General features: G+C 37.9%; 1 protein-coding gene across 9 annotated transcripts in view; it reads left to right on the top strand.

Moving 5' to 3' along the window:
• ehbp1 (EH domain binding protein 1) overlaps window positions 1-13,158 on the top strand; it is a 127,594-nt gene that overhangs the window by 7,110 nt on the left and 107,326 nt on the right. For 8 of the 9 annotated variants that reach the window (XM_057343278.1, XM_057343276.1, XM_057343275.1 and 5 more), the window contains exons 3-5: window positions 7,832-7,889; window positions 8,146-8,241; window positions 9,857-9,910. In XM_057343278.1, coding sequence (XP_057199261.1) covers window positions 7,832-7,889; window positions 8,146-8,241; window positions 9,857-9,910 — 208 coding nt within the window. Of the gene's footprint in view, window positions 1-7,831; window positions 7,890-8,145; window positions 8,242-9,856; window positions 9,911-11,380; window positions 11,488-13,158 lie in introns of those variants that run through there. The other variant, XM_057343279.1, reaches the window with a different exon arrangement.

The following is a 13,158-nucleotide window of genomic DNA, read 5'->3' as shown; positions in this document are numbered from 1 at the left end:
CCCTACGCCGTTGCCTGACGCGCACCTCTCCAAAAATGTACGCGTCAATGCGACGTGGACCGTAAGCGCTGTGATCCCCTCCCTTCAGGTAAAAAAAACTCGGGTTTACTCATACGCATTTCCGAACAAATTATATCAATTAGGGCTGCAACTAATGATTATTTTGATAATTGATTAGTTGGACGATTATTTTTTCGATTAATCGGATAAAAGTGTAATTACATCTTTTGCTTATAATAACTAAATCAGATATGGGAAAAGTATACACATCTGAACTCATTAGTCTTCTCCCAAAATGTTGTGAATGTCTCCATAATTAATACACCTGGTGAGTTGATTCAGGTGTGTCATATTAGAAGCAACTGACAACAGTCTGTCCCAAACGTGGGAGTGAGGGGAGGGTCGGCCAAGAAAACAATTTTTTTGTGCCATGAAAAGTGAGATATTTGTCATTCAAATGTAGTGAAGTACAGTAAAAAGTAAACAGAAAAAGTAATACTTAAGTACAGATACTCAAAAAGTGTACTTAAGTACAGTACTCAAGTAAATGTACTTCGTTACTTAGCACCTCTGAGCTAAATAAACCACCAAATCACGGGGTATTTAGCCTATTATGTACTTTGCAAAGTGCAAACGCCACAAATTGGGTTTTACTAATATAATCTTTAATTTTGTCATTTAAAATACCACTCCCCTTTAAACTTTAAAACTGCGCAGCTTGAAGAAACGCTTCCACGGAGAGACATGTCTGACTTTAAAACTGCGCATCTCACGCTGTTCCTTCTTTCTTTCTTTCTTTCTTTCTTTCTTTCTTTCTTTCTTTCTTTCTTTCTTTCTTTCTTTCTTTCTTTCTTTCTTTCTTTCTTTCTTTCTTTCTTTCTTTCTTTCTTTCTTTCTTTCTTTCTTTCTTTCTTTCTTTCTTTCTTTCTTTCTTTCTGTGCAATGTTTGAATGTGTGCATAACAGTGTGGTTTTTTGCATTTCTACACGTTTGGTTTGAAGATTTGCAATGTAATGCTCATATTACTGTCAGTCACAGTGAATTACCCTCTTGCCCACAACACACACAGACGCCCCACTCCCTGTCACTCTGAATTAAGTCTCCCAGTGTGAATGAAACAGACCCTCATTTGTCCTCACTCAGATGCAGGATGGCTTTTGGCATTTTGTATTTGGTTCTGTCTTTCTCATTCTTAAAATGGACGTGAGGAAGTGATTGATTAGAAGCGAGTAGGCAGATCTGTGATTTACATGCTGTTTAGACTGCAAGATAATACTGTCATGTAAGTGTTCACGGTCATGTAAGTGTTCAGGACATCAGAGTGCAATCTTGATCTATAACGTAGGGTTTATCGATCAGCTCATCTGTACTGTACTGATCTGTTCCCTCTCTCCCTCTTTTCTGTCTTTGTGACTTCAGAGTTGGATTCATGTTGTCTGTCTTAATGCATTTTTGTCTGATAGGGATGGTATCATACTCATTTGTTGTTTTGAACCTAATGTTTTTTTTATGAGTGTACTGGAAATGTTAGGATAGTGTTAGTTTTGCCAGAGGACATAGATTAAAACCTACACTTTTTTTTACTGAACTAATAAAAATTTTGACAACCAGTGGAGTGAATACAATGCACTTTTGTTGTAAGGAAAGTTTGGTGCGACATGAGTGGGGTGGATGATCAGACACATCTGTGCTCCTTAATTTTTAAAAAAGAGAATTTTTGCTGGACTCAGGATCTGTCTGAATGGGTATAAGGCTTCTGGGATTATGTATCCGTCAAATTGAGTTAATTAAGTGCTTTCGTGTGCCTCATGACACTGGGTGTGAGTGTGGTTACAGTTTTAAAATGAAAGCCTTTCTCACTAGCAGCACCAGATAAGGAGAGATTTCTATGTATTGGAAATGACTAGTGGAAATGAGAATTAGTTCTGTAGTCAGTCATGGGCTTGTTCAGCATTGCCTACAGTAAACTGTCTGCTAAAGGGGATATTTACATTTATGCATTTGGCACAAGCTTTTTTCAAGGTACGGGGTAAAGTTTATCATGAAGAACATTTAAAGGTTCGATGTGTAATGTTTTTGGAGGATCTATTGACAGAAATTCTATATAATCTTCAGAGGCGAATAAAGACCTTATATAATGAAGTGTTATGTTTTTATTACATTTGAATGAGCTATTTCTGTCTACATGTACCGCTGGTCCCCTTGCATGGAATTTGCCATGTTGTTTCTACAGTAGCCCTAAATTGACAAACTGCTCTACAGAGCGCGCTTCATAAATATGTTATCTCCTTCGGCAAAGACGCTTGAATATCTGGTGTAACAAAGTGTAACATTTCCTGTTGCACTTATATGGATAAATTAATGCCTAAAAGTAAAAAAACAAGGCTAATTGTGGTTTCATTAAAACATAAATTAAATTTGAAATGTCTGGAATATGTTTGAAATCTTTGATACCATTTTATACATTTTTTGTTTTGACATTTTTAATGCAGATGTTTTACTGTAGGTTTTTTTGCCCCTCCTTCACCTGTTCTCAAATGCTCTTTTGTTGGAGGACAACAGCAGCACGCAGATCTGCAGTTTTTCATAGTGGCTTCAATAAAACTTTTTTATTGCTTTTTTTTACTACCATGTCATAAATGTAAAGAGATATTTCTGTTACGGTATGCTGATGAATGAGGTTTGTGTGACTGCCTCTCAAATCGGCATCAGCTGGCTGAATAGATCAAGAACAAATGTCAGTGTTTAGAAACAAGTGCTGCTTTCTTGGATTTATTTAGGTTTGATATTTTTCATCAGTGGTTCTATGGTTTAGCTATTTGGCAACATGGTACATCCCTCATTGAGAAGCCTCTTCATTGACATTTCTTATGAATTTTATATGAATCAGAAACGTTTTTTTCATGTCATTTATCACTTTAGACACTTACACATATTCTGTGTTTTCTTTCTGTTTTTATGATGAATAATTTAAAAAAGCCTGCAAAGATAAATTAAATAAAAATAGTCTACCCTATCTCTCTCTAGCCATCTCTCTTAATATCACTGTCTTTCACTGGCTGCTCTCTTTCTTTATTCAGACATCAATGGGGAAAGTCTTTGACTGACAACATCTCTGTTTACTACTATTTGGAGTTTCTTTTCCTCCTCATTGGTGGAGCTCTTTATAACCAAAAGATGATGGACATTTTTCCTCCTGTATTTTTTTATCCATCCGTTTTGAGTCCGGATGCGGTTCAGTCTGTCCAGTCCTCCTCTTGTGGCGTCTCATCCCTTCCTTTCCCTCCTTTTCCCTCTGAAGTGAGTAACAGAGCCAACAAGGTCACAGGGTATAATGGAGATTCTCTCCAGAATCCCTGCTTGCTTTGGACATTCCACATAAATATCTGCAGTTTTTCATAGGTCTTGAGTGTTTTGGGGACGTGTGTTTCTAAGTCTTTGTATACCATCAAGAGTTTTGTTAACGTAATCTTGCCAGAATCATAAAGCCAGAATAAACAACAGATTATTCAGTTTGAAGTCCTCAAATGCATTTGTCATTCGGTATGTGCCTGCGGTGGTTTTTGGATCTGGATACTCTGCTTGCATGGGTCTGTTTACAGGGCTGTTTGGCGATCTAATACACAGCCATTATTATGTACGTAATTGAAACTCTTTCACACGTCAAGTTAAACCAGAGAGCTGTTTTTTGATCGGTAAAGCAATCTTAAAGATAATAGATTTTGGAGAATCTGTTGACATAAATGTGATGTAATACACATAACTATGTCTTCAGAGGTGTATAAAGACCTTACATAATGAAGCGTTAGGTTTTTATTACCTTAGAATGAGCTATTTCTATCTACATACTTGGGCTGTCATGATTATGAAATTTGACTGACGATTAATTGTCTAATAAATCATTGCGATTATGACGTTTAATTGTCTATTTTAGGGCTTTGACGATTATGACGATTAATTGTGTGTTTTTGAGCTTTGACATTTAATTCTCATACATTTTTGATTCTGCGATTAAAACGAACATATTGTTCTGAATACAAGACTGTTTTTCTTCTTGGAAATACATCGGAAAAAATTGGGTCATCATATATTTAAGGTTTAGGCTTTTACCTGTCAATAATACAACCACCAAATACTTGCAAATTGATCAGGTGTGAATTGAAGCCACCATTAAAATACTATCAGTCATAGAAAAGCTTCTAGTCTGTTTTTTTCTCACGTGCAAGACTACAATAAAATTTTACTTGTATGTTAATGAAATGTTGGTAGACTGGTTTTCACACTGAGATTTGTTTAAATAATATTAAATTGTACTGCAGGTAATTTGTATGGTATATGCTTTATTTTTATTTTTCAAGTGATTGTGTTGTGGTGGTACATTTTACAAGTATTACCATGCTTTAGTTACAATATATACACTAAAATATGCAATATGCAGATGCACTACAGCTCCCCCTAGTGTCTTCTATAGAGATGTGCAATAATTGCGATGATCTGAAACCATTGCGATGAGGTCAAACAATCGCGATGAGACGATTATTTAATAATCGTGACAGCCCTACTACATACACCGCGGGTCCCCTTACATGGAAGTCGCCATATTGTTCCTACATATGCTCTACAGAGCGTGTTTCATAAATATGTTATCTCCTTTGGCAAAGAAGCGAAAACGCGACGACATCTTAGTCCTGTGAGAGCCACTGTAGTGTTTTGAAAGGGAGGGGGGATTAGTGCAATGAGCCTCTAGATCCCGCTTAATTTCAAACACTGGACCTTTAAATGAGACGGCAGGCAGGCCTTTGTGCAGTCACTTCTAATATGATATACTATACTAATACACCCTCATGGCATGCACAAGTACATGATTTGAGCTTAGCACTGTGGAATCTAGGAACGCAAGCTTTAATTGTCTATTGGCAGCTGTGCTTCTCATACCCAGTGAAGGATTTTTCTCCTGGGTTTGTCACTTGGTTTGTGACCCTGCTCCACTTCCTGCAGATAGCATCTCCTGCTGCGCGATGACCCATTTTGTCATTCTTATCTCTTCATTATCTCAGCTCCGCTCCGATCTACAGTTTCTATAATTAGAAGTGTAAATATTGTTGTGGGGTAATTTGCCTCTTCGAGACAATCTATCTCACATATTTTTTATTATTGGAAAGATTTCAGTTCTTTTTATTCTGTCTTTTTTCTGTTACAGTGAGCGTTGTAGAAAATGCTTGTTAAAGGAGTAAGATGAGTGAGAAGCTTTCTTTCTCACGCCCACTTCATTTTCCGCTAGTCTTTATAGGGGTGTTTATGTTCTATTTTTACATGTTTTACATCTACATTTACTAGCTAGACAGAATGCATGCAGTTCAGTTTTAACCCTACAACACTGTTCTGTGAGAAGTTCCTTGCGAAATCAAACAAATTATTTTAAGACTTTATTCTTTTTTGTACCTTTACATTTCTTCCTAGGAACCTGAGACCTAGTTGAGTTCTTATTATCATATAACATCGAAACACGGGTGCAAGCTAAAGCCAAGCACCCCCAGCTCATGGGTTTCTGTACCCCAGATCAAGGATTGAGAGTCTTGCCTCTATAGCTGTGTTGGCATCATGTCAGTCCCACACCTCAGATGTTGATGGGATTCTATCAGCAAAGACCTGCCAGGTGTCTAAACAACACCGAGTGCCAGTAATCCAAATCGAAGCAAAAAGAAACATCACATTCACTTTAATTTTGCTTTAAGGTCAGGGTTATTATAGAGAACAGTTGTTAGGATGTGCTTTTAAAAGAGACTGCCTGGCTTTGGCAGATAAAGGAAATCTTAATGTAGCTAAAGCTTTATGGCCTGCAGTTGAGATCTAAGCTGAAACAACTGACTTGATGGATCCGAGTGCACTTTCAGAAATGCAGACATGAGGTCTAGAAATGACTTACAGGTGTGGTTCTTTCTGTTTCTGGTCGGATGCTGGTGAGATCACAGCAGGAAAACATTGAAACAATAGCAACAGTGATGTTTAGCAGAGCATGTGATGCTTGTCTTGAGGATTTATTGTGGTTTTTAGTGATTGTAGAGTACAAGGTGAAGTGTCGTTGCATTTCCAGGCTGATGAATCATAGTGTGCTATATTAAATTTGCAACATGTACATTTGGCATTTACATGCAAGTGACACTTTTATCATAGAAGTTTAAAGTGTTTTCAAGGTATATACTGTATATGTTTAGTTTATTAGTAGTATGTGTGTTACTTTGGAATCGAAACCTTTGAGCAATGCTCAGCTGATTGAGCTACAGCATTGTTGTAAGGCCCCCTTTGTGTAGGGTCGGGTGTATCGCTTTGTGCCCCCCCAAATAAAGACTTATGATCTTAAACATCGGATTATAATAAAAATAAAAGCATTTATTTATACAATGCTGGAACATCAACCATTGTTGTTGGTAGTCTTATTTTTCTGATGTTTGATTGCACAAAATGTATCACGGCCCCCAGTTTGGGAACCACTGAGCTACAGGAACACTCTACAGAACAGTTATGTGAGCTACAAACTCCATGCTGTGTTTTTTAAAAATCAAGTAGTTTTCTATGCCATGTGTTTGGAATTAAAACTTAATTTCCAGAGACTATAAATTGATATGAGAATTGCGGAAGTATTGTAGGAGGAAACATCGTCATGCCAATATGAAATACTGTATTCACAAATGTTAAGATCCAGGAGGTCAGAGGACTGCCTATATCAGACAGCTAGTGTAGAGGACACGCACACACAGTGGGAAGGATGGAAATAAAGAAAAGATATGATGGGGTAAAGCTTGGAAATGAGAGCTATACATTTCATGACTGAAAAATTGTCCTAAGTGCTCCGTGTCACACACAGCGTGATGCATTGTTAGATGCTGCGGGCAGGGCATGAGAGCATGTGTGTCTTCTGTAAATGTCGAGAAACAATGGGCTGCTCTGTGGATTATTTTTTCTATGAGAAATCCAAAGACTGTCGAAAAAACATAACTTAGTTTCACATGATGGAAATACAATCTAAGTTATAATGCGTCTCTGTCACTTTCACTATGTATGAAGTTTTGAAGTATAGAGCAAACTCAGAGCGGGTTTTCTCTCTGGGCGAACGTGGAACGTAGCAGAGGCTGGTGAAGTAAGAAGGAACATTCTGGTAGTTCATTATACACTCATATTCTCCAGTTAAAATGTTTTTTGTTAGTTCTCCATGGTAAATCCTTCTTTTTTGGGGGGGACTAATTTTCTGTGTAGTGATCTAGAACAATCCACACACACTGCAGGGAGCTACTAGACACGCCTAGATCACCCTGTCATGTTTGTAAATGTTGTGGTATTAGATCATTTTATAGGATTACTTCTCCATCATTTTATATATTGAATATATATAACCCCATATGCACGGCTTGCATCCACAGACACACTGCTTGCATTAACACAGACTTGATTGTGGTGAGGTCTCAAGCCTCTTACTGCTAATCCAACTAAAGCTCAGTATTCATGGAGTCTCTGTGCGTGAGGAGTAAAGTTTTTGTCCTCCTGTTTTCTTCTTTGTCCTGCTCAGGTGTGCTTCCCCCTAAAAAAAGTGTTTACTGCTAGTGCAGAACTGTGTGATATGGGGATGAATTTAGTTTGCAGTGTCAGTTTGACTTTGATATTTTCCTGACAGTGGTGGTCATTGTCTTGTGCTCTCATTTCCCATATGCTCATTTTTTCTGGGGCAAACCTCTGACTCAAACTTGCTTACATTTGTTCCAGTAGAGATGAATTTCGAAGCTTTGGCATTGTTTAGTTTGGATATATTAGTTATTTGTTTTCTTTTGTGTTTTAGGCAACCGGACAAGCTAGTTGTCGTCTGGACACGCAGGAGCCGAAGGAAATCATCCAAGGTGGATAAAATCTTTTTGGCTTCTCTTTTTGTATTCCCTTCATATAAAACGTATAAAAAGTATAAATCATTTAAATGCTTTCTCCTTATTTTAACATTCAAAGATAACTTGAAGTTTTGTTTTGTTTATTAATAAATAATAAAATAAACAGAAATTGTTCAATTGTTCAAGTCAGAGTAAAGATTTACTTCCATGGTTGTGCTTACCTCGTGCATTAATTTGAATCCATAATTTATTCTGTGATGTTTTTTTGCAGTCTCATAGCTGGCAGCCTGGCATCAAGAACCCTTACAGAGGAGTGGTCGTGTGGCCTGTTCCAGAGAACATTGAGATTACTGTTACCCTCTTTAAGGTAAACAGACACACGCACACTCATCCATTGGCCAAGTAGGTTAGACGTTACTAGCCATTACCCAGAATCTGATTGGTTGGGATCTGCAGTATTGCTGGTGTCTAGACGTCTTGATTCCAGTCTGATATTACACCACTTCTCAAGTGTGTGTGAAACAGAAATTGACACTGATGCAGGAAGTGTGCATTGGGTATTTTAGTCTTTTCAAGATCCTACTTAGCAGATTTTTACATCTGGCAAGAAAAATTGAGACCTGACATCCTGATTGTCAAAGCCAGGTGCTGTTGCACAGGAAGTGGATGTAATAGGCACAGAGACACACACACAGTGCTGTTTGTAGATTTTCCTAACAGGATTGTAATGCACTATTGAATCTTGACAGATATATTGTGACACATTAGAGACACATTTGGGTGGGTGGTTTATACTGTCAGACTGTAGAAATGATAGATGGTAGTGTTTGTACTGGCAAGAATTCACTATAACACTGTATATACCTGACATGATTAAAAACATCTGACATAAATCAGAAATGTTAATGTTAGTTAATTATACAGTAATGGGAGCGATTTAGTTTTGATGTGACGTGATACTCATGTCCGGTGTAGGCTTGGTGTTAAGTTGTTCAGAGTGCAAATCAGCATTGTATTCTAACTCCCTACATTAAAGGTCCAGTGTGTTATTTATTGGAGGATCTATTGACAGAAATGCAATGTAATATACATAACTATGTTTTCAGAGATGTATAAAGAAAGACCTTACATAATGAAGCTTTATGTTTTATTTACCTTTCAATGAGCTGTTACTATCTACATACACCGTGAGTTCCCTTGCATGGAATTGGCCATGTTATTTCTACAGAAGCCCTAAATGGACACACTGCTTTACAGAGCGCGTTTCATAAATGTTATTTCCGCAAAGAAGTGAAAACATGATGACATCTTAGTCCTGTGTCAGCCACCGTAGTGATCCACCGCTCTATGAATCACCCACAGTTGCATCAGCATTGCTCTCCTTATAGTGGTCAAAGCACCGACGTAAAAACACCACACACAAGTTACGAGCTTGTGCTGACAGACTGACCTAGTATTAAATATCAGTCTCCACATTGTGTTTACAAAGGTCAGTGTTGCACACAGACACACAAAGTGCTTGTCCGCCTGGCCCTCGCCAAACCACAACACAATAATCAGGGTAATGTTAAACTACATCTCCCAGAGTTATTTTCTGTTGGTCATTTTGGCGTTCATGAATGTTTTATTTTGTGCTGCCAGCCATACAGTCACCTGACTGTTGAAAGTTCTGGAAGATCAGGTCAGGTAAACTTTTGTCAGGGTGTAATGTACAGTCAGACGGTCATATTACAAAATAAACCTGAGAGGTTTTTGAACGGGTTTATTTGACAATAATGAACCAATATACACCATTTCTTATTAAATGACTCTGTACCAAATAAATAATTAAATTACATTAAATGGAATTACATATTGACATAACTTAATATAATTGACTGTGAGAAGGAAACTGAGAGACATCTCATGTTAATCTTTCAGATTCATCTTTATCTTTAATTCTGTGAATAGTTTCTAATCCATTCCTGCATTCTGATTTCCAGGATCCCCACGCAGAGGAGTTTGAAGACAAGGAGTGGACTTTTGTCATTGAGAATGTGAGTGCCATTTATGATGACGTTATGGTTCTTGTGAGATTTGATATGTGCAGGCTGACACCTAGTGGTCAAATAGACTTATCACACCAGCATTGTGCCTGTTAGATTCTTGACGCTGTATGCTATGCTCCATCAGTAAAAAAAAAAGTGGTTTATCATTAACAGGTATGTGGTGTAGAGATTGATCTGTTATAGATCAGAATAAGACTATGTACACTTTAAATTAATGATTGACTAATGGAGTGGTTCAAATTTTTTTGGTCATGCCTCTCTATAAACCTATTAAAAAATGTGTTGTTCTTGACTACTGATAAGGATACTCGGAAGGGTTTTTTATGTGATCTCTGATTAAAATCTCTCAGCTTAGATTTTGTATTCAAATATGCAAGCACTCATCCTTTAAGACACAGGACACAGAAACGACCCACAAATGAAAATTCTGTCATGAACTACTCACTCTTCAGTTGTTCCAAATTTGTAAAAATGTCTTTGTTTGGTTGAACACAGAGTAAGATATTTGGACGAATGCTTGGTAACCAAACAGTTCTTGGCCACCATTGACTACCATAGTAGGAAAAATGACAATGGTAGTCAACAGTGCCCCAGAACTGTTTGCTTTCCTACGTTCTTCCAAATATCTTCTTTTGGGTTCAACAGAACAACACAAACTATAAAGTAATTTTTCCTACTATTGTAGTCAATGAGGTCCAAGACCTGTAGAGAGACAACTTGTGTGCATATGTTGAGCAAAATACTTCAATTAATGATTTTGGCTGGGTTTTACGAAACCTTCGTATCACTACGTCGTTCTTAAGAACATATCGCTACCACTCTTAAGCCTGGCTCAGATTACGGGAGTTTTAATATCCGGACCGATTAAAAAATCTGATTGCAGCACACACATAAGGAGAATCTTGATAGATTCTCTTATTTAGAATCTTAACCATGCGCGGACAAAATATTTGACATTTCTGTCACATCACACACTACAAGATCATTTTAAGTTTATCGTACCAGAGGACACGCTATCACGTGATTTCACCGGAAAGCAAATGTAAATAATGTGATGACGTGGGGACATCTAGTGGTAGTATGGCGTTATGTCAACTGGTGGTCAAGTAGGGATGTTTTGTTTCTGGTAGCAGTTAAATAAAGTTGTGTGAGGAAGCATCAGCTCGTGTTAATGGACATTGCGAAGCAACAACTTTTAAGGACACAATATAGAGGTATTTGTTATGTTGCCACATTTCAAAACGCTGTTGAAATCTGTACATCTCCGTTATCCAACGCACTGCGTTTACATTATTACTGTTCTGTCAGTCACTCCGTCATCTTGCAGTCTTGTCTCTCATTGGTTGTTGTAAAAGTGCCAATGTCATCACCCCGATTTGAAGTCCTAAATATCAAACATGTTTGATATGATCGGGGTCGGCCCCGATTTGTTCTCGGAGCAGGTCAGGATGTTTAAGATTTGATCTGTGAATGCCTCACATTACGTGACAATCTGGACCGAACATCGGACCCGATCGACGCCATGGATAAGATTTTTTCAAAGATTCTCAGGAGGGGAAATCGGGGTAAGATCTGGCCGAGAATCCTGTAATCTGAGCCAGGCTTTAAGAATGACGCAGCGTTAGGAAAGCTTCGGGAAACACAGCCTTTGTCTTTGCTCTTATGTTGGCTTTTGATAAGAGATCTGCAGACATCAAAACTCATCATGTGAGTTTGGGTAGGCTGGTGGTGTTTTCCTTCACATCTGAAGCACATAAAAAGTATCTGTGTGTATGTGTGTATATATACATGTATATGTATACTTTTTAAATGTATGTTTTTATATACAATAATGAATAGGATTGTAGTGTGGTTATACAGTAGCATACTACTATTTGAATTGTTACATACTGTATTTTTTGTACAGTATTTACTTTCTTGTAAACTGGTATCTAGTATTCCCTTTTGAGTATGGCATCTGTGTGTCTCTAGAGAGAGTTGTTTGGATTCACACCAGGCATGGGCACTGCTCCAGACAGGTCTCTCCTCTCCATCTGCCTGCTTAGCAAACATAAGCACACGCACAAGAGTCAACTCACTGCTCTAATGTCTATATGTCTTTCTTTGCTGGCAAGCTCTCGTCCATGTTTTGTCTCTTTAGGAACAGAGTGATAAGCACTCAGAGCGCACACATTCGTTTCGGTCATAGTAAATAAAATGCAGTTGTGTGTGAATGAACAGGCTCTATGTACAGAATGGGCTTGGGAGTGCATTTAAATACGGCATTCAATCAAAATTGAAAAATATTTTTTATGTAATATTGTGACTCATCCATGCACTTAAATTTTTTTTAAATTCGTATGCCTTCATAATCTTTATTCAAAAACGTTGACCTCCTCCCCCTCGAAACGACTTCTCATCAGGACGGTGCACATAATCCTTTACGATTGACTGCAAACTCGCATTCAAATCTGCCTCCATTTTGTTAGCAAAGCCCATCTTCCAACAATCCAATCAGTTCTCGATGTGGGAAATCAATTCCCGTCCTACATTTTCTCTCATTTCACTCGGATATACGTCACGATATGGAAAAGAATACGATCGTTACTTCCGTTTCATTCCGACTGTCTGGTGGTCCTTGCTATTAATTCAGACAATTCATGGTTTGTTTTAAATGTAACAATGTGGGTTATGGCTACTGCTAGGTTATAGTCAATATCAAAATCATAGTGTGAAAACCATTGTGACTGATTCTCTCTGTACAGCTACTAGACGTGTGTGTGTGTGTGTGTGTGTGTGTGTGTGTGTGTGTGTGTGTGTGTGTGTGTGTGTGTGTGTGTGTGTGTGCGTGTGTGCGCGTGCGTGTGTGTGTGTGTGTGTGTCTTTATTTGGTTTCAATGTACACAAAAGGAGGGACATAGAAGAGGTGGGTGAGAACAGAAAACTTGGGAGCTGAATTCCTCTTGTCTGTACACACCTCACTAATAACAGACTGATCAAAGACATGCCATCTGATACCAGCAATGAGAGCCACACACACACACACACACACACACACACACACACACACACACACACACACACACACACACACATAGAATAGCAAGAGATTGAGATGATTAGCAAAGCCATTCAGTTTACCACTGTTGAGCTTAATAAAAAATTTGACTTTATCGCATATTTTCATTGATTTTTCATGCATCCATTTCATCTCAACTGGTGACTCCATTAAGAATTTTTTGTCAACGAACATTTTG

The sequence above is a fragment of the Triplophysa rosa genome, linkage group LG10 (assembly GCF_024868665.1).
Source record: "Triplophysa rosa linkage group LG10, Trosa_1v2, whole genome shotgun sequence".
NCBI classification, from domain to species: domain Eukaryota; kingdom Metazoa; phylum Chordata; class Actinopteri; order Cypriniformes; family Nemacheilidae; genus Triplophysa; species Triplophysa rosa.
The sequence above is the reverse complement of the archived record's forward strand: the minus strand, read 5'-3'. Positions and strand labels throughout refer to the sequence as shown.